Genomic DNA, 22,216 nt, shown 5'->3' on the forward strand with positions numbered 1-22,216 from the left:
CGCCTTACAGGGCGCGAGCTACCTTGCCGAGTCCTTCGACTTGACTCGAAGTGCTGCACCCTGTCTCCGAAGCTACTTCTTCCCCGTCCTTTCCGCTTGCGCAGCGGAAGTATCGGGAGAACCATCTCCAGCCGCTTCATCCCGAGCAGTCTGTGGTCTCTGAAACGGCATGAGCAGCTCTCGTGTTGCCGGGACGGACGGGCTGCGGTATTGGGGCGAGGCGGAGAAGCTTGTCCTTGCCTTCGACGTCGGCAACTCTGCCTGTACGTTGTCTTGCTTCTCTGACAGCAGACTGCGCACGCTAACCTTTCCGGGACAGCCTCCGTTGCCCTCACACATCTCACCTGGTCCTGCGCACCCCTCTCGACCCCTTCCGCCCTTCGCACCGTCCTCACCTTCCCCTTCTCCTCGCCCTCTCTGACGCCAATTCCCTCTCGCACGCCTTCAATGATGGCCTATGACCGCGAAGACACGCCGAGGATGTATGGCGCTGAGGCGCTCACGCCTGAGGGCAGGGAGCGGATTAAGGAGGAAGGGTGGGTTGTCGTGAAAGGTTGGAAGGAGCAGATGAGGCCGATGGACTCGCCTTCGTCTGCAACATCGACATCAGTAGCGAAGAAGAAGCTGCTTCGCAAGGCAAAGCCCGCCCCGCTCTCCTCGCCTTCGCCTTACGCCGCCCGACTCGCTCCCGCTCCCGCCTCGATGGGCACTTCGTCCACCTCGCTCGCCTCGATGAAGGGTTCGACGTGGTCTCTGTCCTCCGAAGGCCTCCTCGACGCCGTCGACGCTCGCGCAGATTACGACTGGGTCGACTTGACGAACACGCCGTCGAACGGATCGGGCGGCAGCTCGACCAAGGCGGTCGCCCCGGTCGAGAAGAAGCGCAAGGTCGTCACGGTGCATAGCGGTCCGAGGTTGCGCGACATCTACGCAGCTTGGCTCAGACACCTGACCGCATGGTGCGCCTCGAACGTCGCTTTCGTCTCCGCTTACAAGACGTTCTGACGTGCTGTGACTTTCTAGCGCCCGCGCCTGGTTTGGCGAACGCACGCCAAACGGCGAAGCGACCTTCCTCCGCCTCTGGTCGACCTGCGTCTTCGTCATTGCCATCCCAGCAGATTGGACGACAGCCGAGACCGACATGATCCGCGAGTCGATGGAAGACGCTGGTCTGCTACCTGAGCGCTTTGCAGTCGGAAGGCTCGTGAGTCGCTCGCGCACCCCTTTCGTTCGCCCGCGAGATTGGTCCGCTCAGCGAGAGTATTCCGCAGATCTTCGTCAAGGAGCCGGCGTCAATTGCGCACTGTGCGCGACGGCACACGAAAGATCCGGAGAAGACGTGGCTGAAAGAAGGGGGTTCATTCGTGCTCTGCGACGCGGCGGAGGAAGGTGTTTCCATCGTGAGTTTGGCTGTTCTTCTCCTCTCCTTCGTCGCATCTGATAGCTTGCCCACAGATCGGCTACACCGTCGCAGCGAATCACCCGCGACTGCGCTTGCGAGCTTATGAGCCTGTCTCCCGTACGTTCTCCGCTCTCGCCTTCGCCCTTCAAGCTTCTCAAGCTGAGACTCGTCCTGCAGGCCTTCCCGCCGGAACAGCCGCCATCACCTCCGCTTTCCGCACGTTCCTCGAGCTACGCCTCGCACGGACAAAGTTCAAGTCTGCCTCGATCGCCTCGCACCTTGTCGAGGAGTTCCGCACGAAGGTCTTGCCCGTCTTCGCCGGCGTCGCGGTCGCACCCGATGCGGAGTACAAGCTGAGGATACAGAAAGACGGGGCGGAGATGGATCACAAGCTCGAGAAGGGCATCGACTCTGGAGCGAGGATCCGAGATGGCTGGATGACCCTCACAGCGTAAGTCTCGCCTATGCTCCATCTCGTTTCACTCTGACTCTCGCCACAGACAAGACGTTGAGGACGTCTTCAAGCCGGCCGTTAACGACATCATCGTCCGCCTCTCGTCGGTGCTCTCGCGAGGAAGCGCCAAGCACATCCTCCTTTCCGGCGTGAGCTACTTGCGTCTCTTCTCGTCTCTCCGCGCTCACTCAGTTTCGAGTAGGGCTTCGGCGAGTCGCCCTACCTCGTCCACCGTCTGCGCGAGACATTCCGTCCTCCACACGCCTCGCTCGTGATCCCTTCGCTCCCCGCGCACTCCGCCGTCTGCGAAGGCGCGCTCCGCTTCTACCTATCCGAGACGCTTCAGCCCCGAACGACGAAGTTCGCGCTCGGAGTGATGACGGCCGTCGACTGGGCGACGTCCTGGGAAAAGGCGATGGCGTCGAGGGAAGTCAGCGTGGGAAGCGGCGGGCAGAAGTACGTGCTCGGCAAGTTCAGCGAGGTTGTCGCTAAGGTAAGAATGCTCCTTCATCGCCTTCTTTCACGAAGTGACGGGTCTCGCCTCTGCAGGACTCGCTTCTCGACCCGTCGACGAGGTGGACCAAGACGTTCAACATGCAGTACAGCCTGAACCGCGACGAGCCGCCCATACTAGCCGAGACGCTGTGGCTATTTGACCCGGACGCAGCGCTGGAAGGAGACGACGGCTGGATCATCGCGCCGGACGGTGCGTCTTTTCCCTTTCCCCCTCCAACGCTTTCTGACTTGGTACTCCGACAGGTCGACCACGACCTGGCTATAGAATCGCTGGCAGAGTCGTCGCTGAGCTCGACAGCCTCGTACTGAGCTTGCCAGAGCGGCGGACGGCGACGGAAGTCTACGTGCACCTGGAAGTGCAGGTGCGTGCGCACATCCATCTTCAGGTAACAGACTGCTCACTCTTCACGATGTAGCTCGTCGTTTACGTGGGCGCAGAGTCACTGGAAGCGAGATTCGAGTGGGAAGAAGAGGTAAACCGTCGCTCGACCTTCGCAACGAGCGATGCAAGCTGACTTGCCTCACGTCCAGGGTCGACCAGCGGCTGGACCAGCGATCAAGCTCAGCCATGAAACCTTCTAGAGTCGTAGGAATCCTTGGGCACATTTCTGATCGGTAGGCATGCGATGCGAGTCAAGCGGTTGCAACAACATCTCACCGGGCTATACAAGATATCTACAAGCTGTTCAGGATGTCGCTGGCGAGAGGTGACCTGAGAGCCAGCGCTCCTCCTCCCTTCCGGATGACCGGCTTCTTCTCCTCGACATCTTCCTCGAGCTTGATCTTGACGTCCTCCTCCACCACGACGGCCGCGATCGCAGGCAGCTCGTACACCCAACCCTTCGCATCGACTAGACGCACAAAGTCGGCCATGAGCTGGACGTGCGAGATGGTCGAGCGAGAACCGAAGATGACGAGTTTCGATTTGGCGCGCGTGAGGCAGACGTTGACGCGGCGCCAGTCCTTGAGCAAGTCGCCGGCCTGTGCAAGCGCTCAACTGGTGAGCTCGCTGCAGGGTGCGGCGACTGAAGGAAATGACTCACGTTGCCAGTAGTGTTCGAGCGGACGAGTGAGAGGACGATGCACTCCTTGTCGCGGCCTTGGCTTCGGTCGGCCGTCAGGATCTCGACGTCGGGGTGCGACGAGAGCTGCCGCGAGAGAAGCTTGATCTGCTGGCGATAGAGCGAGATGACGCCGATGTCTTCCTCGTCAACGCCGCTTGCCGCAAGAGCCGACACCGTCTGCGGGGCGAAGGTCAGCGTGTGAAGCTATGGGATTGCGAGAGTATGCATACCTTTTTGACGAGGACTGCTTCCGAGGGGTTGTCGATCAGCGAGCCGTTGCGGCGTTCCCGCGCTGGCAAAGCGTCCGTGTCGATGAAGATGACGCTTCGACTGTGTGCGATGCGTCAGCGATTCCCAAAGCCGACTTGGAGGCGCTGCACTCACTCCGGATCGACGATGTCCCGCACCCAAGGCTCGACGCCTAACTCCGCCAAATCCTTCCGCACTTCCAGCTTCCGCCCGCCGACACGCTCGTCGCCAACCTTGAGCTGACCAGAGTACACGAGCTCATTCGAAAGCGACATGATGTCGCCGTTCATGCGGTACTGGTGCGTCAGATTGACGACGGCGTCAGGGTGAGCCTCCGAAAGGCGCTTGAAGAGGCTGACGTCGAGGCCGCCCTTGCGAGCGGCGCCGTTGCGGACCTGGAGACGAGCTTCGTCAGTGTAGACTTTGAGCTGGACAAGCGGCTGCACTTACGAGAGGCGGAAGCTGGTTGTGGTCACCGACGAGGACGAACGAGTCGGCGAAGCGAAGCGGGCCGAGACAGGTTGGCAGCGTGACTTGGGACGCCTCATCGACGATGCAGACGTCGAAACGCCGCTTAACAAAGATGGGTCTGCAGGACTCAGGTCAGCAATGCGAAGCAGGCGGACTTAATCGAGCGACTCACTCATTGATGCCGAGACATGTCGTCGCGACGATCTGCGGTCGTAGCAGCTTGTTGTCGATGTCGGAGAGCGAGTGAGCGTAGTCTTCGGAGGTCAGGGTGAAAGGATGGAGCGACGGGAGGACCTGCGGGAAGACATTGTCAGTCAAGCTCCAGGCTCAGTGTGCGGTTGCAGTAAGGTGCACCTTGTCGCGGTTGCCGAGACGCAAGATGCTCAGACCGGCGTCCTTGACCTTGAGAAGGATGTTGTCCACGGCCGAGTGCGTGTAGCTGGTAAGCAAGATGGATCTGCCCGCCTGCGCAAGCGCATTGATGACCTCGGCAGTCGTCGTCGTCTTGCCTGTGCCGGGCATGCCGAGGATGAGGGCGTAGTCTTGGGCTGTCAAGACCTTCGCGACGGCCTGCCGCTGGTCGCCGTTCAGGTGAGAAGGCAGGGCGGCCTGCTTGATCTCCGCGATCGGGCGGAATCGAGGAGCGGCGAGGTCGACAACAAGACTGCGACGGCGTTCATCTGAGCCTGGCGTGAAGAGCTGGACGAGGTTGTCGCGGATGCGACCCATGCCGGCCGCCAACTCGTCCTTGTCTACTCGGAAGACAAGCTCGCCGACGGCCGTGCCGTGCGACTGAGGGCAGGCTGTGAGCGACCGGTCGACGCCAATGACCACCTCGGTCGGCGAGAGGGACAGGACGAAGCCGCGGGAGATGGCGAGGATGGACGGCGTTTCGAGCGAGACGACGATCGGATCGTTGGTCGAGATAGAGCCGCCAAGGAGGGATGATTCGGTCGGCGATCGAGGGCGCAGGCGGTACACGAAGCGATGAACCGAGGTCTTGCTCGACTGCTCCTCCGCCTTCACCTCCGAGATGACCATATTGGCGAAGCAGCTGCGGTGCATGTCGGGCGTCAGCAGAGTTGGTGAGCGGTCAAGAAAGGACGTACCGGCCTAGCTGCTCTCGCTCCTCCGCCTGCAGTGTCCAGATTTCCTTTTTGAAGCGGACGAGCTCCTGCTCCTCGAGGCTGATGAGCCGCTCCCACTGCTTGAAGAACTCGGCGTGCGCTGCAGTGACGTGATCGGTCTTCTCGGCGTAGATGAGCTGGAGCGGGTCCGTCTCGTCGTCACAGATCATGTCGTCGCCATCGACCGCCTGCAGACGCGCAACCATTCAGCGTGACCCATTTCAGTCAGCCCGGACGTTGCGCACCTTGCGATAGAGCATGCACGCATCTCCGACGTAGCACTTCTTGCACGAACGCTCGTCGTCAATCGGCGGCGGGAGAAGCGCAAGCTCGGCGCCCTCGACCTGCGAGGAGACGGGAAAGTCGGCGTCGCCCCACAGCGCGTCGTCCTCATCCTCTTCCTTGCCAATGCTTGGCTCGTCCTTGACTGGGCGAGGACTGCCCGGGTGCGACTGCGACGCCTGCGTAGGCGGGACGAAACCGCTCGGCGTGAGGGTCATCCGCCGGTGCAGAAAGGTTGCGAAGCGGTTGCGAGCGAGGATGAGGCCGCGGATCTCGTTGCGAGCGGCTTGGACGCGGAAGACCTCATTCGACTGGGTGTAGTAGAGGAGGCCGGAATCGATGTCTTCGTCTGCGAGAGGGCGAACGTGAGCCTCGTTCCGCCTCTCACTTTGGGTGCGGCACTCACCGAAGCGGTCGCTCATGAGCAACGTGTACAGCATCGTCTGCGCGCGATGCTCCATTCCTGCGTTGGTCCTGCCGGTCTTGATCTCGAAAGGCGCGGTACCTTTGCGCGAGAAGCCGACCGAGTCGACCACGTTCGCGAGTGTCGAGACGTCGATCTTGCCTTTCAAGCCGAAGCGAGGTGACCAGATGTCGTCTTCGACATCGAGGGTCGCGTTGATCGCCAAGCGGGAACGGGCGGTGTCGAGGGCGCGGGGGTCGGAGAGGAAGGCGTCGACCTGCGAGGAGCGTCAGCGCTCGTCCACGCTCGACGGATCGTGAGAATGACGCACCTTCGGCTTCTCGCCAAGGAAGCGCTCCGCAAACGCCTCAAGGTCCTTGCTCCGGTTCAGCAGCTCCTCCTTCGCCTTCTCGAAGCCGACATCGATAGTCCAGAGCTGTCCGCCGTACTCCTTGACAACCTCATCGATCTTGCCACGGCGGTACTCGTCGTCCCATCGACCTTCCATCATGCACGACTGCATGAGCGAGTGAAGCATGTTCCCGTAAAGAAGGGAGGGAGTTGTGCCGCCGACCGTACGAATGATCTCCTGCAAGACGGCTTTGCGTGTGCAGTGAGACGAGTCGGCGACTTTGGTGGAGGAGACGAGGATGTCAGGGTGGAGGATGAGCAGGCTGTGCGAGCGGGTGAGCTGGAGAGGCGTGTCTTTAGCGGCGAGGTTGAAGTCGCCAACCAGGTTGACGATGTCGCCTGCATGCGAGAGCGTTAGCGCGAGGCGAGCGAACATGTGTAGCTTGACCTTGCCTGTCACGACTGGCGTGTCCACCCAATCGTCGCACAGAGCGACTTGCCGCAAGTCGTCGAATGCTTTGCTCGAGACCGTCAGGAGCTGTTGGTAAAGCGGTGTCAGTACAACGCAGACCCACGTCGAAGATTCTACGCACCTTTTGTGGCCGGCTCGAAGCGCCAACGCTTTCGACGACCTCCTCGACTCGACATCGAACGTAGCGCTTGCTGCGCGGAATGTACTTCTCCTGCGAGCGAAGGGTCAGCCTTGTACTACGTAACAACAGAGTCTCAACTTACGTCTCGATGCACTGCCTTTGCCTCATCGTCAAACGCGAGCATCTCCTTGTCCCAGTCGACATCCTCGAGCATATCGGCGAATTCGTCGACGCGAGGCTTCTCCTCAGTTGACGCGTGCAGCTTCTCATTCTCCTCCTGCTCCTTGAACACAAGCGGCTTCCGCTCCCTCAGCGGACCGCGCCGCAAGACATCTGCATTCTCCTTCCCCTCAATCTCGACCGCAACATGCTTGACCGCCCTTCCCTTCCCCACGTCCTTCTCCTCCCTCCCTCGTTTCATACCCGCGTTGATAGCCTGATCCGCCAGCGGATCCTGGTGCGCCCTGTTTCTTCCCACGACCTTCCGCCCAGCATCTCGAGGGAGAGAAGGGGCGACTCCGATGGCTCTTTCGCGACGGTCGCGTTCGGCGAGCGACTGTTGTGTAAGTGGAGGATGTGCGAAGGGGTTGTCCCAGAAGGGAGCGGGTTGTGAAGGCTGAGAGGACGGCGCGGATTTCGAGGAAGGGACGGGTCGAGGGAGTCGGTCTGTGCGAGTCTGAGGTCGCGGGGACGGCGTGCCCAGCTTAACACGTTTTGGAGGATGTACTGGTCGTGCTCGACTGCCCTGCGATGTGGCGAGTGGCTGGGACGAGGGCGGCGAGGTGAAGCAGCTGGCGTCGAGGTCGGCGAACAGCTCGGCCATGAGGGCCTCTTCCGCCTCGATAGCCGGCATCACAGCGCGTCAGAAATCGCCAGTAAGCAAGAAGTGAACCGTCAGAGCGAGAGCGAGCTGAGAGTGAGAAGTCAAAACAGCCGTGAACCGCGTCTGGTCGCGCTGATGACGGCGCAAGGCCGAGGACAAGAGCGACGAGAGCGCCAGGCTGTCAGGCAGAGGCTGGCGGACACTCTCAGCTTGACAAGAACGCAGCGGGAAGCGGCAGCGGGACGAGGAACGGCATTGCGAGTCCAACTCCTCCTCGTTCCGCTCATGCGAATACAACAAGATGCTTGCGCGTGTGCTCGTATATGGGAGATAATGCGACAGTGTCCGTGTGGGTGTGCTGCGGGGTATAGAGGGCATGCGTGGAGCCGAGTGGATATAGCGTCTAGAAGTCGAGTCGAGCGGGTCGCATGTCGAGAATTAGTGATTTTGCGCGTGGAAGACGAGCAGGCCGGGTACGCCGACGACTTCGAAGCCTGCGCGCTTGGCGAGCTTGGCGAAGCCTTCAGTCTCAACCTGCAGCAGCGGGTGGGCACGGTCAGCTGAAGTCGACCGAGTCTCGGAATCAAGGCCAGCCGGCGCACCTCGTTCTCGAAGACGTAGGTCGGGAAGGTGATCCCTTCGCGGTGCACATGTGCCTTGACGAGGGCGAACGTGCAGCCGATGCCGTCAAGCGGGACGTACGCGAGTCCGAGGTGGGTCGGCATGTCGACGAGGTGCAGGCGGTTCGTCATCAGTTCTCGATAGCCTACACCGATAATCGTCAGCAAGCAGTAAGCGCAGAATCGAGCGAAGAACGCACCCTCGACGAGCATGACGTTCGGCCCGATCTTTTCCAGCAAGTCGAGCGACGCCTCCGTCTCAGCGAAGTTGTTTCGGTCAAAGCCCTATGAGACGTGATCAGAGTCAGCGTGCGCTGATTCGAAAAGCGGGATACAGTCTCTCGAGATGAGCCTGGTCCCGCAAGAGTAGCGAAGCGCGCGACCAACTCACCCAGAAGTCCCAGTTCTTCTCCAGATGCCATCTGCCACGCATCGGGCCACATATCAGCTGTCAAGAGCGTGGAGGCTTATCTCGACGAACAAGAGCGAAACGCACAGGGTGTTCGGCACGACAACGTCCTTGTCGATGCTCATCAAGTCGGACAGGATGTTCGGGTCGTACCGCACGACATCGACGTCGAGCCACAGCACCCACGCATGATCCCACCGCAGCGCCGCCGACAAAAGGTAATTCCGCGCCCGCGCAATGAACGCTCGTCGCACGGGCTGGCCCTCGAACCCGTGCCGCACCTCGGACGCAAGGTTGAAGTTGAAGTCCTTCTGCAAGATCGTGATGCTGTCGTATCCCTGAGCTTTGGGAAGCTTGGCCAATCGAGCTGCTCGTCTCCGCAGTTTCGCGACGGTGTCGTCTGTCGAATCGCTGACGAGGAAGGCCAGTGAGACGAGGTTTGGCGGGTAGTTGAGCCGTGCGATGTTTTCAAAGTACTCGTCGAGCCAGGGCGAGGCGTCTTTAAGCGGAGTGAGGATGAGGAGCTTCTCCTTCGCTTCAGGTCCTCGAGACGTCGCCTGGATGGGCGTCAAGTCGTAGGACGAGGTGAAGACATCCTTGGTCGTGACGCCCTGCTGGACCGCTAAGGATGTGAAGGAGCAGTAGACGAGCGTGACCAAGACGGAGGCGAGGGCGACTGCAAGTCGAGAGGTGAGGAGAGAGAGGATGCGGGCGCGGGCGTCTCGTGCTGGTGTTGGACCGTTGGCCGGCTTTGAGTAGGACCGTGCCATTCCTCACTGCCTGTCCACTTCTTCACACACCTGCACAGGCTTCGCAACTCGATGATGCTGGGTCGATCAGGTGCGGGAGAAGAACGAGGTGAGCACACGATGGGGCGAATTGAGAATGGCGGCGCACCTCTTGTAGCCCCTCAACAAGCCTCTAGAACAAGCAAACCAAGCGAAACAGCCGAAGTGAGCGTCTGCGACGAGGTTGACCCGCGACTTCGCTCCTCTCCTCGAACCTCATCACTGCTTGCTCACTTCAGCTCGTTCCGTAGGCGCTTTCTTGAGTACTGGGGCGCGCAGACGATCTCAATAAACCTGCTGATGCTTTTGACCGCCCCGCTGACCGCGTTGCCCTGCCGCGCAGGCCGTGTGTTGAGCGAGCCGAAGATGTTGGACTACAGCGACCACGAGTCGGAGGAGGAGGGCTGCTACGTCTTCTGGGAGACCAAATCCATCCTCGCCAGCACTGCGTCTGCCCCAGCTCAACCAGGGAGCTCGTCGCCTCGTCCACGCGCTTCTCAGCGCAGCGGCGCCCCGTCTCCCTCGCTCGGCGTCACATCGAACGGCACGCCTGAGCCCAAACGCACGACCACCCTTGCATCTCTCCCGAGTCCGTCCGGCTCGACTAGCGGAACGACGGAGCGGCCAGCACGGTTGCGGAAGCGGCGGAAGGCGCTCGACAGGCGGAAGGGCGGGACCGACAGCTCGAGTCAGCCGCTCGATGCGAGGACGCTGCAGATGGTCAGCCAGCTGGCGATGAAGGTCAATGCGCGAGCGGCGGGCTTGTCGAGTCCTGCCGTACCGCGGCAGGCGGTCAAGGCGAGCGAGGGACTCGACTCGCTGGCGAGTCCGAAGGGCAAGGGCAAAGCGCGGGAGGTGCTGCCTGTCAAGAGTACGTCTTCTCGAAGTCACTGCTCGTCGTGGTAGCTGACGGGATGTTGATGTGGCAGGAGAACCGCTCCGACCTTCGCCCAATACGAACGCTCTTACCGGAACAACGTCCCCGCTTCGCCGTACACCCGCACGGGCGTCTCGCTCGGTCCAGGGCACGCTCGGAATGTCGGCGAGCAAGGTATCGGCGACCAAATCCTCGCCTCGACGAACGGCAAAGCCCTTGCCAACCGTTGCGATCCAACATCAATCGCCTGCCGTCGTTCCTGCCCAGCAGGACTCGCTCACGAACGATGCAGACGACGAAGAGTCGTTCTTCGACGACCTCGACGATACCTTCGAGCTTGCCCTCTCGCAACTCGACGAGACGGCCGTTGCGCCTACTCCGCCCTCTTCTCTCGGCGCATCATCCCGCAAGCCGGCCCTTCCTATACTCGCTCCGACGCTCGCTTCTAAGCCAGATTCTTCTCGCCTCGCCCCTCCACCAGCACGTCCCATCGCCCGCCCCGCTCCGCCCCCTCGCAACGCCTCCGATTCCTCCTCCACTTCCTCCTCCAAGATCGTCCTCCGCACCTCGCGCACCTTCACACGCACGATGTCAGCCGAAGCGCAGCGCGAAATGGAGGAATTGGCGAAGCGCGAGTTGGAGGCAATTGCGGATGCGTTCGGCGCGGATGGGAGTGGGTGGAGTGACGAGGACTTCTGAGCGGGACGGATATCGGGGGGAGGTGTGCGGGCTGCTGCTGTGTTGTTGTACTGCCTCTCGTGCTCACCGGTCTCTTGATTACTCTCCCCAATGCATTTCTGGTCAGCTCATCTGCTCAATACGCGCTCGTCTTGTGTGCGGCTCGAGAATTCGGTTCGAGCACCGTCACTGGAAGGCAGCTTCTTCGTCAACGGCTTGGCAGCTGTGAGCGGCAAAAGAGAGAGCATTCGCCCACCCTCCAGCGCAGGTAGGAGACGCGGGCAAAAGGTAAGGCGTGACTGGGGATCGAACCCAGGTTAGCTGGAAACGACTGCGTCAGAACCAGCTGTACTAACCACTATACTATCTCGCCCGATCTTGTTCAGACCGTCTTGCAGTGCGTACATATCCGCGTTTGGTTGTTACACAGTTATTTGAGGTGAGTCCTCACTCCTCTCCCTGCCTCTCTCCTTACTGGGGGATGCACGTCCGCCTTGACCGTGCCGGAACGAGTTGCAACACAGACCCTGTTCTCTCGTCGACCTTCCCAATTTCTCAGCTCGCAACGCTTCGAAGACTGAACTGATTTTGCGATTTCCGGTGTCTGTAGGTAGCATATGTACAAGCGGGGTCTCCGTCCAAGCAATTCCAACAAGCGGTTCCAGCTTCCTTCCTTCTTTCAAGCGTAAGCAAGCGAGACTCGACTTAGCAGACCGAGTCGTGGCCGACCTGCGCAACGTCAACACCCGTCTTAGCTCTCGCAGCACATGAGGATCGCGAGAGCGTCGGTAACGCACCGGCCTCGTGCCCTCCCCGTGGCTCGCCGCCATTCTCTCCGAGATGGACTGCTCCTTGCCCTTGCCGTGCTTGGGGGCATTGACGTTCCTGCCCTCGCCCTCGCCGGGCTGGCGGACGTCGGCCTTGTGCTCGTCCATGAGCTGCTCGGTCACTTCGATGATGTCGTGGAAGAGGCGTTCGACTGCAGGAGAGTTGGTCAGCGTCGATCAAGGGAAGGGGGTGGGAGACGCACCCATGTCCTCGTTGAAATTCTCGCGGATCACAACGCGGAGAACTTCCTTGTCCTGAGCGTTGGGCGGAAGGTCGTCTGCGAAACGAGTCACAGCTCAGCGGGATCGTCGACGAGCGAGAGACGAAGTAACGCACAGTTCGGGACGATCCAGTTGTGCTCGCGGAGACCGAGCTGGATGCTGCGCTGCTTGATGCGCGGGTACTCTGCGGATACGTTGGGTGAGAGGCAGCCGAAGCGGGAGAGAGCGCCGGGACGCACCCTGGCGGAATTCGTCACTGAACATGAAGGCGACAACGGGAAGCGAGGGGACGTAGGCCTCTGGATCGCACGCGCCAGGGACAAAGAGGAAAGTTAGCTATGCTGCCCACGAGACCGCAAGACTGGCGAAGTTGACGCACCGACATCGTCGACAGCACCAACCGTCTCCTTCGCCTTCTCAGTCAAGCTCCTGTCCTTGAGATGGTGCACCTCCGAGACGACCTTGTAGTCTGCTCGCCACCCGACCGTCAGCCCGTGAGAAAGAGGGGAAGCTGGACGGGGACGCACACTTCGAGCGCTCGAGGGCACGGGCGAGAAGGCGCGCGTTCTTGAGGTCGTTGAGGGCGACGCGGCGGTAGCCCTCGAAGCCGAGGTAGAGGAGGTTGTCTGTGTACGAACCGTCGAGGTACATCGTCAAACCGTAAGTATCCGCTGTCGGCAGCTTCCCGCCAGACAGGGAAGCGGGCTCGCTGACTCACAGTACTGAGCGAGGAAAGGCGCGGCCGGACGACTGAAGTTGAGCGAGAACGAGTACTCGACCGAGCCGAGGTAGTGCAGCTCAAAGACGAGCTCCTTGGGGACTGGTCCGGCAACTCCAGGTCAGCGCTGCACAGCGTAACCGGACATGCGGAGGGAGCGAACGGTGCTGCTTGTCGCGCCAGATGATGAAACCGCAGCCGACATAGCTCTGTGGGCCGCAAGAGAGTCAGCAAAGAACAGGTCTTGCGCGAGGGAAGCAAGCGCACCTGGCCGAACTTGTGGCCGGACGAATTGATCTGCGATTCACGCCGTAAATCTTGAGCGCTAAGTGGGATGCTTGAGAGACCGGTGGGAACGCACCGAGACGACGCGCGGGATGCGGAAGTCCCACTTGAGCGAAGGCGAGGCGAAGGGCGCGACGAAACCGCCCGAGGCAGCGTCGACGTGGATCTGCGCGTCAAAGTGTCAGCCGTCATAGATGGGAGGGGACGACAGAGGAGCGCGTGAGACGCACGGGGACGTAGTGGCCCGTCTTGGCTTCGTACTCGTCGAGCAAGCGAGACATCTCCTCGACGTTCTCGTAGGTGCCGGTGTAGGTCGAGCCGAGGATGACGTAGACGCCGATCTGTACGCAGTGAAGAGGAGTGGGCCAAATAAGAGACCGGAGAGGGGAAGAAGAGAGGGGAGGGAGGCGGTCAGTAAGAAGGTCCGAGGTCAAGAACGAATAGCAGGAAGGACTCACGGTGTTCTGGAGCGATGTCAGAGGAGTAGGGGAGTGCGTCGGAGTCAGTTTCGGGCCAAGAACAGGAGAAGAAGGAGTTCTGGAGACGCACCTCGTTGACAAGCTCGATTGCCCTCTTCGGATCCATCACATACTTCGTCGACTCGTCCACGGGCACTGTAACCATGCTGACGTCGAAATAGCGAGCAAACTTCTCGAGGGCGACCTGAGCGTTGGCTCCCATAATTATCTCGGGCTTCTCCGCGCTCTTCCCCTGCGCCTTGCGTTTCGCCTGCCACATCTTCTTCATCGCGAGACCACCGAGCTGCGCCGCCTCCGACGAGCCAGTCGTGACACAGCCGGTCGCGTCCTCCTTCTTGTCGTCGGCGTGCCAGAGCGAGGCGATCATCGAGACGAGGCGGTTGTGAATCAGCGTCGTGCCGGGGTATTCGTCCGAGTCAATCTGGTTCTTCATGCGGTTCTCGAACATGAGGCGGTCGGCGTACCTGCAAACGAGGAGAAAAGGAGGAGAACGTCAGTCTCGCTCGCTGGAACGTTCCCGCGGCCTGTCTCCCGCCTCCTACAATGATAACACGTACTCATTCATTTGGGTGTGAACGAAGGAGGCCAAGTTGAGCTGAGGGTTGCCGTCGAGGAGGAGTTCCGAGTTGACGAGGTCGTAAGCCGTCTTGGCGTCGGTTCCCTTGGTCGGGATGCGGTACTTGGGGATGGGGTCGGTGTCATAGTTGGCATGCCCGTTATGGGTGCGGTGAAGGTGGCCGCTCGCCTCGCCGCGCTGGAGCATGTCGTGAACGGTCTCGCGTCCGTTGCGGTGCTTCTTCGCGTGCTCGCGCGCCTCCTGGATGACGCGGTCGGGGTTCAAGTGGCGTGAGAGGGACATGGTGACGGTGCTCGGCGGTCTTTGAGTGTGTGCGAGGGCGTGGGAGCGATGGGATGTGGGGAGAGAAGCGGAGAAGGTGCGGGTTTGACGGGTGCTCGACTCGGTTGTCGCTGGGTTGGCTCGAGTGGCTCTGTCTGAGGTTGCTGAGCGTGTCAGTGACTTGGGAAAGAGAAAAGAGAGAAGGGGAGAGCGAGGTGGGTCGTCGTCGGGTGCGTCATTCCTCCTCCACAACCAAATCTCGCAGTCGGCGACAAAGTGCCAAGTTTAGCCATTCACACATCAAAGGGCGAACGTTCGCACTCGCACACAGCCGAACCAGCGCAGCCGAACCAACTCACCGCGTCCGCCTCGCTGTCCTCCTCGCCGAACGGAGCGGACACACTTCGGTCTGTCAGCGCAATGGTGCGTGCGACGTCCCCGTATCGTTACGAGCAAGTCTATACTGACCGACTGCCGCTCCCATCAGGCCCCGCGACGCCCCCGTCCCTCCGCCTCAACCTCATCAGCTTCCCGAGCAAACAAGCGACTAGCCTTGATCGACGCCGCATTCGACGCTGCTGTCTCTCCCACACACACACCAGACTCAGACGCACGGCCTCCGCCACGGAAAAAAGCGAGGAAGGCGGTTGTGCTGGATGACGAGGAGGGCGAGGACGACGAGATGGAGCTTGTTGCGGGCGATGCGGGTGCAAGTGCGGATGCATTGAGAGGAGGGTTCTTGCCGGAGCCGCCTGCGGAAGGCTTTGCGGACGGAGGAGGGTTCTTGCCCGAGGATGATGCGGGAGGAGCAGGAGGCTTTCTTCCAGAGGACAGCGGCGCAGATCTAGGCGGGGGCTTCCTCCCTGATCCCCCAGGCGACACGGACATGCAGGCTTCCAGTGCAGACACGGGACAGGGCGGCTTCCTCCTCGACGACTTCGCGAGCGAAGGCGGGTTCCTCCCTCTCCCTCCTCCTCCTCTCGCCGACTCGGGCGATCCAATGGCAGTCGACTACTCCGCGTCGACTTCCGCAGGAGGTGGCGGATACCTCCCAGAGCCACCTGCCGAATTCAGCACAGCAGGCGGCTTCCTCCCCGACCCTCGTCCAACTTCACGCGCGTCTCCCTCCTTCACCCTCCCCACTCCTCCTCCTCCCGCCTCTCGCATCTCCCTCACCTCCATTCCCTCCGCCCTACGCTCCCTCGGACTGCACCGCCTCGGCCTCGCCGGCGCCGACTTGATGCAGCTCTTCGAGGAAGTCGCGAGCGACGACGAAGAGGTTGAAGGGGGGAGGAGTGTGAGGAGGGAGAGGTTTAGGGAGGCTTGTGAGGTGTTGATGGGTGATACGGACGAGGAAGATGGGGAGGAAGGGGAGGAGTATCGGGATGAAGAGGAGGAGGAAGAGGAGGGCAAGAGTCGGAGGAGGTTGAGAAGAGCTGGAGAACCGAAGGCTTCGGCGGTGGCGGACGAGGAGAACGACGCACCGAAGCTACGGCGACAGCCTGCTCGACGATCAACTCGGGCGAATCCCCTGCCGGAAGACGAGGACGTCAGCGCGAAGGACTTTGGTGCGGCGCTCGATGCCCTGCCAGACGACTCGAACTCATCCTTGAGTGAGGCGGCAACCGACTCGGAGGACGACATCGGCGGTTCAGCGAAAGGGAAGGGCAAGAGTCCTGCCAAAAGCAAGGGTAAGAAATCTCGTCGAGGACGACGCGGCAATCCGGACGACATCACCGCAGAAGACGTCGCCGCCGCTCAAGATACCTTCGACTTGTTCTTTGAGGAGTCGCCGCAGAGTGTGTTGCCGAAGCGCGAGAGGGCGATCGGGTTGATGGAGTTGCAGTGGGCGTGTAGGGTCTTGAAGGAGAAGATGACGGACGGGGATGTGCGTACTCTCCTACACCTTTCACGCTCTGCGAGCTGACGTCTCGCTGGTGCAGCTCAACGAGATGCTTGAATACGCCGCGCGGAGCAAAGGGCTCGTCGATCTCGAATCTTTCGCTCGCATCCTCGTCGAGACAGGCTTGTAGCGGCCCTTGCATTTGGAGGAGAATGACAACAATTGCATTAGACCCAGAGAAGTACCGATGACTACGTCCAACCTGCGCGCGAACGAGAGAACCCGACTCAGTCGCTCCCTCCCTCCTCCGCATCGTCCATCGCCTCGTCCTCCGTGTCGCCCACGTCGCTGACCGCGTCGAGGTCAGCCTTCTTCATCTTACGCGGCTGCTTGAGTCCCCGGAGAGCCTTGCGAGGCTTGGCGTCCGCCCCATCCTCCTCATCCGACGCCGCCTTCTTCCCCTTGGCGCCCTTCTTCGCCGATGACGGAGCGGCAGCGCGGCCGTTCGCCTTCTTCGGCGTCGCAACCTTCTTCTTCGGCGTCGCAGCCTTTGCCTTGCCCTTCTTCGCTGGCGCCGCCTTGTCGACGTCCATCTCGTCCTGATCCTCGTCCGCCTGCTCCTCCGTCTCCGTCCCACTCGCATCCGCGCCGATACCCTTCTCCAGCTTCTTTCCAGGGTCGCTGCGCAGTCCGCCTCGCTGACCACGCGCAGGCTTCTTTCCCTTCTTGTCGACAACAACCTCGTCCGCACTCTCGTCCTCCTCCTCGTCCTCCTCCTCTTCCTCCGACTCCTCATCAGGCGAGTCCTCGGCATCCGAGTCCCACTCCTTCTTCGCTTTCTTCGCAGTCTTGCCCTTGGCAGGTCCGCGCTTCTTAGCCGTCGACGAGCCGGCCTTGGTCGTCTTCGCCCGCTTCGGCTTCGACTCGCCGTTCGCGGCGGCGGTTGAGACGCGCTTACGACCGGTAGGCTGCGATCATGAGCATGTCAGCATACACTCAAGAATGGTCAAATGTTGGCGACGCACCTTCTTCTTCTCAGGCTTCTCCTCAATCTTGCCCAACACCTCCTCGTCGAGGAACGTCGTCTTCAGCACCTTCTTGACCTCGTCGTCGTCGCCAAGCGGCGCAAAGATATCGGTTGGCAAAGACGCTTGCTTCGGGTACGTCGGGATTGGCCAGGAGTGCCGGGCGGCGTGGCGCTTGAGGAGGTGTTGGGAGAGTTCGGAGAGGAGGTAGAGGTTCTGCGGGAGGAGGAGTATGAGCGGGTGTTGTTAAGCGAGCGGAAGACGCGGGACGTACCTTGTCGAAGACGCGCGACTGCTTGTCGCGAACCGTCTTGACCTTGAGCGCGAGGTGGTAGAGGTACGAGACGTTCTCGGACGTCGCGAAGATGTCGATGTACTCCTCGAGGTAGCTGCGGCACCCGGAAGCGTCAGCGAGAGCACAATTCAATGGGAAAGGGACGGTACACACCGCGCCATGAACTTGATGCTCTCGGGTTCGACGTGGTCGACGTCCGGGTCGAGGTCGGGGTGATGCGCGAGGAGGTGGATGAGGCGGAGGAACGGCTGCTCCCACAGGGCTTGGCGCTCCTCTGCAAGCAACCGGCGTCAGCATGGCCAGGTAGGCAAGCGCACGGGAGGGAAGGACGCACGATCGGGGAGACGTTTCCTCGACCGCGCGTAAGTGAGGATCGACTCCTTCAGCTCGACTTCGGGCTCGTGAGCGATGAGGAAGAGCATCATGTTGAAGCGCGGGAGGACGATGCGGGGGAAGCGACCATGCCGCAGGTAGAAGAGCAGCTTCCTGAGGAAGCCCTCGCGGACTTCGAACGTGGTGTCCTGCGCGAGACGGGTGAGCTCGTCTAGGTGCTGCATAACCGACTTGACGAAAGCCGCTTCGCCGGACGCGACGAGCTTGAGGATGGCGAGTGCGCAGGCGAGTCGGATGTGCGAGGCGACAGGCGGGCTGAAGGAGCGGAAGGCGGTCAGTCTCGCTTGACCGGCAAAATCACCGCGAGGGCTCACCTGTACGCGTCGCCACCGCCAAACTGCTGCAGGAGCGGCCACAAGAGGTCGAGAACGGGCTTGCTGACCTTCGCCGCCGAGTCGGTCTTGGCGTAGGCGAGGCAGCGGTTCGTGAGGATCTTGATGCTGAGCAGGCGGGCACGAGTCGTCGCCGGCGGAATGCGCGCGTCGAACCAAGTGGCGCCTTCGTCGGCGGCATTCTGCGCGAGGCAGAAGCTGTAGAGGTTAGCGGAAGGCTTCGCCGGAGCAATAACTCTCGCAGGTCGCGCTAAACTGTCACGCACCTCTTCCTCATCGCCAGCCTTCGTCAGCGTCTGCAACGCCGCCGCAGTGATCGCCTCGCTATGCTTGTCAAAGTTGTCGCGGCTGTAACGGGCTAGTCGAGCGAGTGCCGCAAAGTGCGAAACGAGCTGGTTTTCCGAGGCGGTCCCGACTGCTTCGGAGAGGTGCTGCGGCAGAGACAGGTCGGTTGTTCGTCTTGGGCCGGTGAGCAAAGTCACGCACCTCGACGAGATCACCGACAACGCCTGGTCGACCCGAATCGAGCGCGAGAAGGGTAGCCGCCTGCTTCGCCTGCATCGCGTTGCCCTCCTTCGCAAACTGCAGCGCCTTCTTCGAGAGCTTGGAGTCAATCGCGACGCTCGGCTCGGCCATCTTGAGTTTGGCAAGCGCGTGGAGGACGACCGCGCAGACGTCGACGGGCGGCTCGGTCGTGTCTTCGCCATTCTCGAGCTCGCCCGGCACGCCGTCGGCGAGCAGCTTCGACAGCTCGGCAACGTGGCCCTTGTACAGCGCCGGGCGGTTCTTCGAGACGAAGACGAGGACGCGCCTCGCCGACTGAGCGAACTCCGCCGCCTCGCGGTCATGACCCGTCGTCTTCCCTCCCGCGCCTTGCTGCAACCGCTTGAGCAGCTGCGGGACGCTCGAGCGGTTGACGAGCGTCAAGCACGCGAAGCGGACGAACGCGGTGCACGTCGCGACCATACTCTCGCCCTGCTTGTCGAGGCGGCGGAAGAAGTCGCGCTCGTTCTTGACGAACGTCTTGAGGTCGGTTTGCGGGTCGAGCATCGTCCGCAGTTCGCGGTAGAGTTGCTGGACGTTGTTCTTGGCGAAGGTGTACAAGTCGTCGCTCGCCTTGCCGTCGGGCATTTGGGCTGCAGCAAGAGCGTCAGCTAAGGTGGATGCTGGAGCAGATGCTAGAAACTCACCGGCGATGGCCTGGATGACCTTCTTGAGGAAGCCCTTGATCGGCTCGACCTGGTCCTTGTCGTCAATGATCCCGCCCTATTCGTTCGACATCTCAGTCGCGTCAGCTCACGTAGGAAGCGAGGTGATACAAAGCCGTGGCGAGGCCGACTCACATTGTACCTCTCGCACGTCTTGAGGTACGCCTCCCACATACTCCCCTCTCCCGTCCGCTGCTCCAGCCTCGTAAGACTCATCAACGCCGCGCGCTGAGTCGGGGTTTTGAGGTTCTTCTCGACGAGGAGGAAGCGGTCAGTCCATGAGGCGTGGTCTTCGGCGTCTTTTTCGGAGGAGGGGAGCGGGAGGATCGAGGTGAGGAAGGTCGAGGTGACGAGGTGGCGTTGCATGGCGCTGTGCACCCGCACATGAGCAGCCATCAGCACATGCTGTTCAGGAGCGGACCGTGCGGAGGAGTGCCAAGCGAGACTCACGAAGAAGTGACGTTTGTTCCCTCCGTAAACGCCAGCCCATCGAGCAACAAGCCCGGGATCCAGCCAAAGTGCATCGTCGCATGCTCGTCGTGGCTCTCGCTGTCACGTCAAGCATTGTCAGCAGGCGAGCAGGCGAGGCGAGGAGCTGAGGGACGCACATATCGGGGAAGGCAGAGTTGTAGAGCTTGCCGAGCGCTTTGAACGCGACGGCGCGGACCTTCTCCTGTTCATCCGAGAACACACGTACTCGTCAACCACCTGCCCCACCAAACGCAAATCATTGAACGCGACTCGAGACGAACCTTCTTATCCCTCGTCCGCTCCGCCAAGGTCAGTAACGCGGTCTTCCCGACATGGTGGCTCGCCGTCTCGTAGTCGAGCCCGTCAAAGATCTGGCACGCCGCGAGTCGGACTTTGTCGTCCGTGTCGACGAGGAGGTAGTGCTGGAGGTGGGCTGCGGGCGGACTTGGGTGAGCGACGAGCAGAAGAGTGGGAGACGGCAGGTGCGCACCCTCGATGTCCTTCGCAAGCTCCGGGTGCTCCTTCCACACCTTTCCGAGCCTCTCGCAGAACGCAATGCGGACCTTGACGCTCAAATCGCGACTCCTCCTCAACCACTCCTGCCAAACGCCCGGGAACGCCTTGGCCAAATCCCCATGCCCAACTGGTTCTCCAAACATCTGCCCGAGCGTGGTCGTAGCGAGTTTGCGGTACGCAGGCGAGTTGGTGGTGAGTTCTTCGGCGAGTTGGGGGATCACGTTGAGTAGGAGGGAGGGGACGTGGCGGTTCATCGAGCGGATGAGGTCGTGCGCTTCAACGAACGAAGAGGGGAGATCGTCGTCGTCTGCTCCCCCGCCAGCCGCGCGTCCAGCCTTGTCCCGCCCGTCCTTGAGCTTCGCCTGAGCCTTAGTCTTGGCCTTCCGTTTGCCCCTACCACCCTTCGCCGCGCCCTGCTCACTCGCATCGCTCTCGTCCTCCTCCTCCGCACTCTCCTCACTCTCCTCCTCACTCTCGCTCACCGCGCCCCTCCGTCCTTTCCTCCCCTTCCCCTTCCCCTTGCCCACCACTCCCCCCTCAAGGACCGCCACGATCGTCTCCCCAAAATACTGACTAACATACCTCTGCAACTTGTCCGACGCGCCGCGCGCGACTTCCACCGCTAGTCGGAACGCAGAGGAACGGGATTTGGCGGCGCGAGGGAGGAATTGGGCGGTTAGGACGTCGAGGACGGAGGAGGGGACGGTCGAGACTTCTTCGAGGAGCGCGAGGAGGATGTCAAGGAGGGCGAGTTCGACGTTCTTCGGCGAGTTGGAGCTGTGCGAACGGTGCAGAGAACTTGGGAGGTCAGTTTCCGCTGCTCACATTGACGCAGAGAAGTCAACCGGTGCAGTGCGGCACGCGACGCACGAGATAGTATCGAACGCCATCCTGAACACGCGTTCCATCAAGTCGTCGGCCGCATCGAGGTCGCAGACGAGGACGATCGACTTTACGCTGGCGAGCGAGTCGACGATGTAGAAGTACTCGGCCTGGTGCGGGTCGCTCGGGCTCCCGACGTGCTTGAGCTGGCGGATGAGGAAGTCGAAGATGTCCTGCGGGTGCGCGAGTGGGTGTCAGCGCGTTTGAGAGGTACGAAGTGGGGCAAGGGAGCGCACGGTGAGTTCGGCGGGTGTGTAGGGCGCCTCGGGTGCGTACAGCCTGAGGACGTCCACGAGACACGCTCCGACGTAGGCCTTTACGCCCTTGTCCTTGTGGAGGAGGAGTTTGGGGTCGACGAGCTGGCGTGCGACCTTGTCGAGCGAGCCGGTGTCGACGTCGTCCTGGTCAAAGTTGGACAGCTGTTCGTGGATGGCCTTGAGTCGCTTGGCGAGGTCAGACGTCGACTGTGCGCCCTGGAGCGTGTGCGATGCGGCGAGTCGCTGCTTTGCCATCGCGACGAAGCGAGCGGGCGAACGGGGGCAGCTCGCGGTGTGCGGGTTGGACGGGTCGCCGTGGCAGACGAGTGTGGTCCTAGCGAGAGTCTGAGCGAGGCGAGCAGTGCGCTGTGAGCGAGGGAGTGAGAGAGTGAGCGCGATGTCAACGAGAGAGAGGACGCGACGAGGACGTGCCATCAAAGTGGAAAATCAGCAACAGCACGGGGAATACCGGGAGTAGCACCATCGTATTCAGTACGTTCTCACGAGTACGGCCAGCC

The 22,216-nt window shown here is 61.4% G+C and overlaps 7 protein-coding genes across 7 annotated transcripts; 3 read left to right on the forward strand and 4 right to left on the reverse strand.

Annotated features, from left to right (window-relative positions):
• Positions 1–169: 169 nt before the first annotated feature.
• RHTO_01436 (uncharacterized protein) lies at positions 170–2,954 on the forward strand (the record flags this gene model as incomplete). The annotated part of the gene is made up of 12 exons (XM_016415118.1): positions 170–263; positions 320–959; positions 1,024–1,204; positions 1,272–1,400; positions 1,456–1,519; positions 1,580–1,853; positions 1,903–2,005; positions 2,059–2,349; positions 2,406–2,562; positions 2,616–2,734; positions 2,789–2,845; positions 2,904–2,954. The coding sequence occupies 12 exons, from the start codon at positions 170–172 to the stop codon at positions 2,952–2,954; spliced, it is 2,160 nt and encodes a 719-aa protein (XP_016272908.1).
• Positions 2,955–3,047: 93 nt separating this feature from the next.
• Positions 3,048–7,765, reverse strand: RHTO_01437 (DNA replication ATP-dependent helicase Dna2; the record flags this gene model as incomplete). Its single annotated transcript, XM_016415119.1, has 13 exons — positions 3,048–3,353; positions 3,416–3,613; positions 3,667–3,766; positions 3,821–4,080; positions 4,136–4,274; positions 4,329–4,450; positions 4,511–5,210; positions 5,266–5,471; positions 5,529–5,914; positions 5,972–6,245; positions 6,300–6,857; positions 6,913–7,002; positions 7,055–7,765. 13 exons carry the CDS (start codon positions 7,763–7,765, stop codon positions 3,048–3,050), a joined length of 4,050 nt encoding a protein of 1,349 aa, XP_016272909.1.
• Positions 7,766–8,173: 408 nt separating this feature from the next.
• On the reverse strand, positions 8,174–9,534 carry RHTO_01438 (mannan polymerase II complex ANP1 subunit, glycosyltransferase family 62 protein; the record flags this gene model as incomplete). The annotated part of the gene is made up of 5 exons (XM_016415120.1): positions 8,174–8,269; positions 8,338–8,501; positions 8,556–8,640; positions 8,747–8,777; positions 8,852–9,534. The coding sequence occupies 5 exons, from the start codon at positions 9,532–9,534 to the stop codon at positions 8,174–8,176; spliced, it is 1,059 nt and encodes a 352-aa protein (XP_016272910.1).
• Positions 9,535–9,852: 318 nt separating this feature from the next.
• RHTO_01439 (uncharacterized protein) lies at positions 9,853–11,128 on the forward strand (the record flags this gene model as incomplete). The annotated part of the gene is made up of 2 exons (XM_016415121.1): positions 9,853–10,423; positions 10,482–11,128. 2 exons carry the CDS (start codon positions 9,853–9,855, stop codon positions 11,126–11,128), a joined length of 1,218 nt encoding a protein of 405 aa, XP_016272911.1.
• Positions 11,129–11,812: 684 nt separating this feature from the next.
• RHTO_01440 (glutamate decarboxylase) lies at positions 11,813–14,497 on the reverse strand (the record flags this gene model as incomplete). The annotated part of the gene is made up of 14 exons (XM_016415122.1): positions 11,813–11,836; positions 11,905–12,086; positions 12,138–12,212; positions 12,272–12,340; positions 12,396–12,455; positions 12,536–12,625; positions 12,684–12,782; positions 12,875–12,976; positions 13,038–13,083; positions 13,142–13,171; positions 13,236–13,325; positions 13,390–13,500; positions 13,709–14,102; positions 14,196–14,497. The coding sequence occupies 14 exons, from the start codon at positions 14,495–14,497 to the stop codon at positions 11,813–11,815; spliced, it is 1,674 nt and encodes a 557-aa protein (XP_016272912.1).
• A 399-nt stretch (positions 14,498–14,896) lies between these two features.
• Positions 14,897–16,509, forward strand: RHTO_01441 (uncharacterized protein; the record flags this gene model as incomplete). The annotated part of the gene is made up of 3 exons (XM_016415123.1): positions 14,897–14,899; positions 14,964–16,364; positions 16,420–16,509. The coding sequence occupies 3 exons, from the start codon at positions 14,897–14,899 to the stop codon at positions 16,507–16,509; spliced, it is 1,494 nt and encodes a 497-aa protein (XP_016272913.1).
• Positions 16,510–16,606: 97 nt separating this feature from the next.
• Positions 16,607–21,953, reverse strand: RHTO_01442 (cohesin-associated protein Pds5; the record flags this gene model as incomplete). Its single annotated transcript, XM_016415124.1, has 16 exons — positions 16,607–17,287; positions 17,345–17,560; positions 17,619–17,733; positions 17,793–17,913; positions 17,974–18,287; positions 18,347–18,546; positions 18,631–18,795; positions 18,851–19,500; positions 19,555–19,630; positions 19,708–19,942; positions 20,023–20,121; positions 20,181–20,245; positions 20,325–20,476; positions 20,534–21,336; positions 21,430–21,614; positions 21,678–21,953. The coding sequence occupies 16 exons, from the start codon at positions 21,951–21,953 to the stop codon at positions 16,607–16,609; spliced, it is 4,353 nt and encodes a 1,450-aa protein (XP_016272914.1).
• Between the last annotated feature and the right edge of the window lie 263 nt (positions 21,954–22,216).

Source organism: Rhodotorula toruloides (genome assembly GCF_000320785.1).
Source record: "Rhodotorula toruloides NP11 unplaced genomic scaffold Scaffold13, whole genome shotgun sequence".
In the NCBI taxonomy this organism is placed as follows: Eukaryota; Fungi; Basidiomycota; class Microbotryomycetes; order Sporidiobolales; family Sporidiobolaceae; genus Rhodotorula; species Rhodotorula toruloides.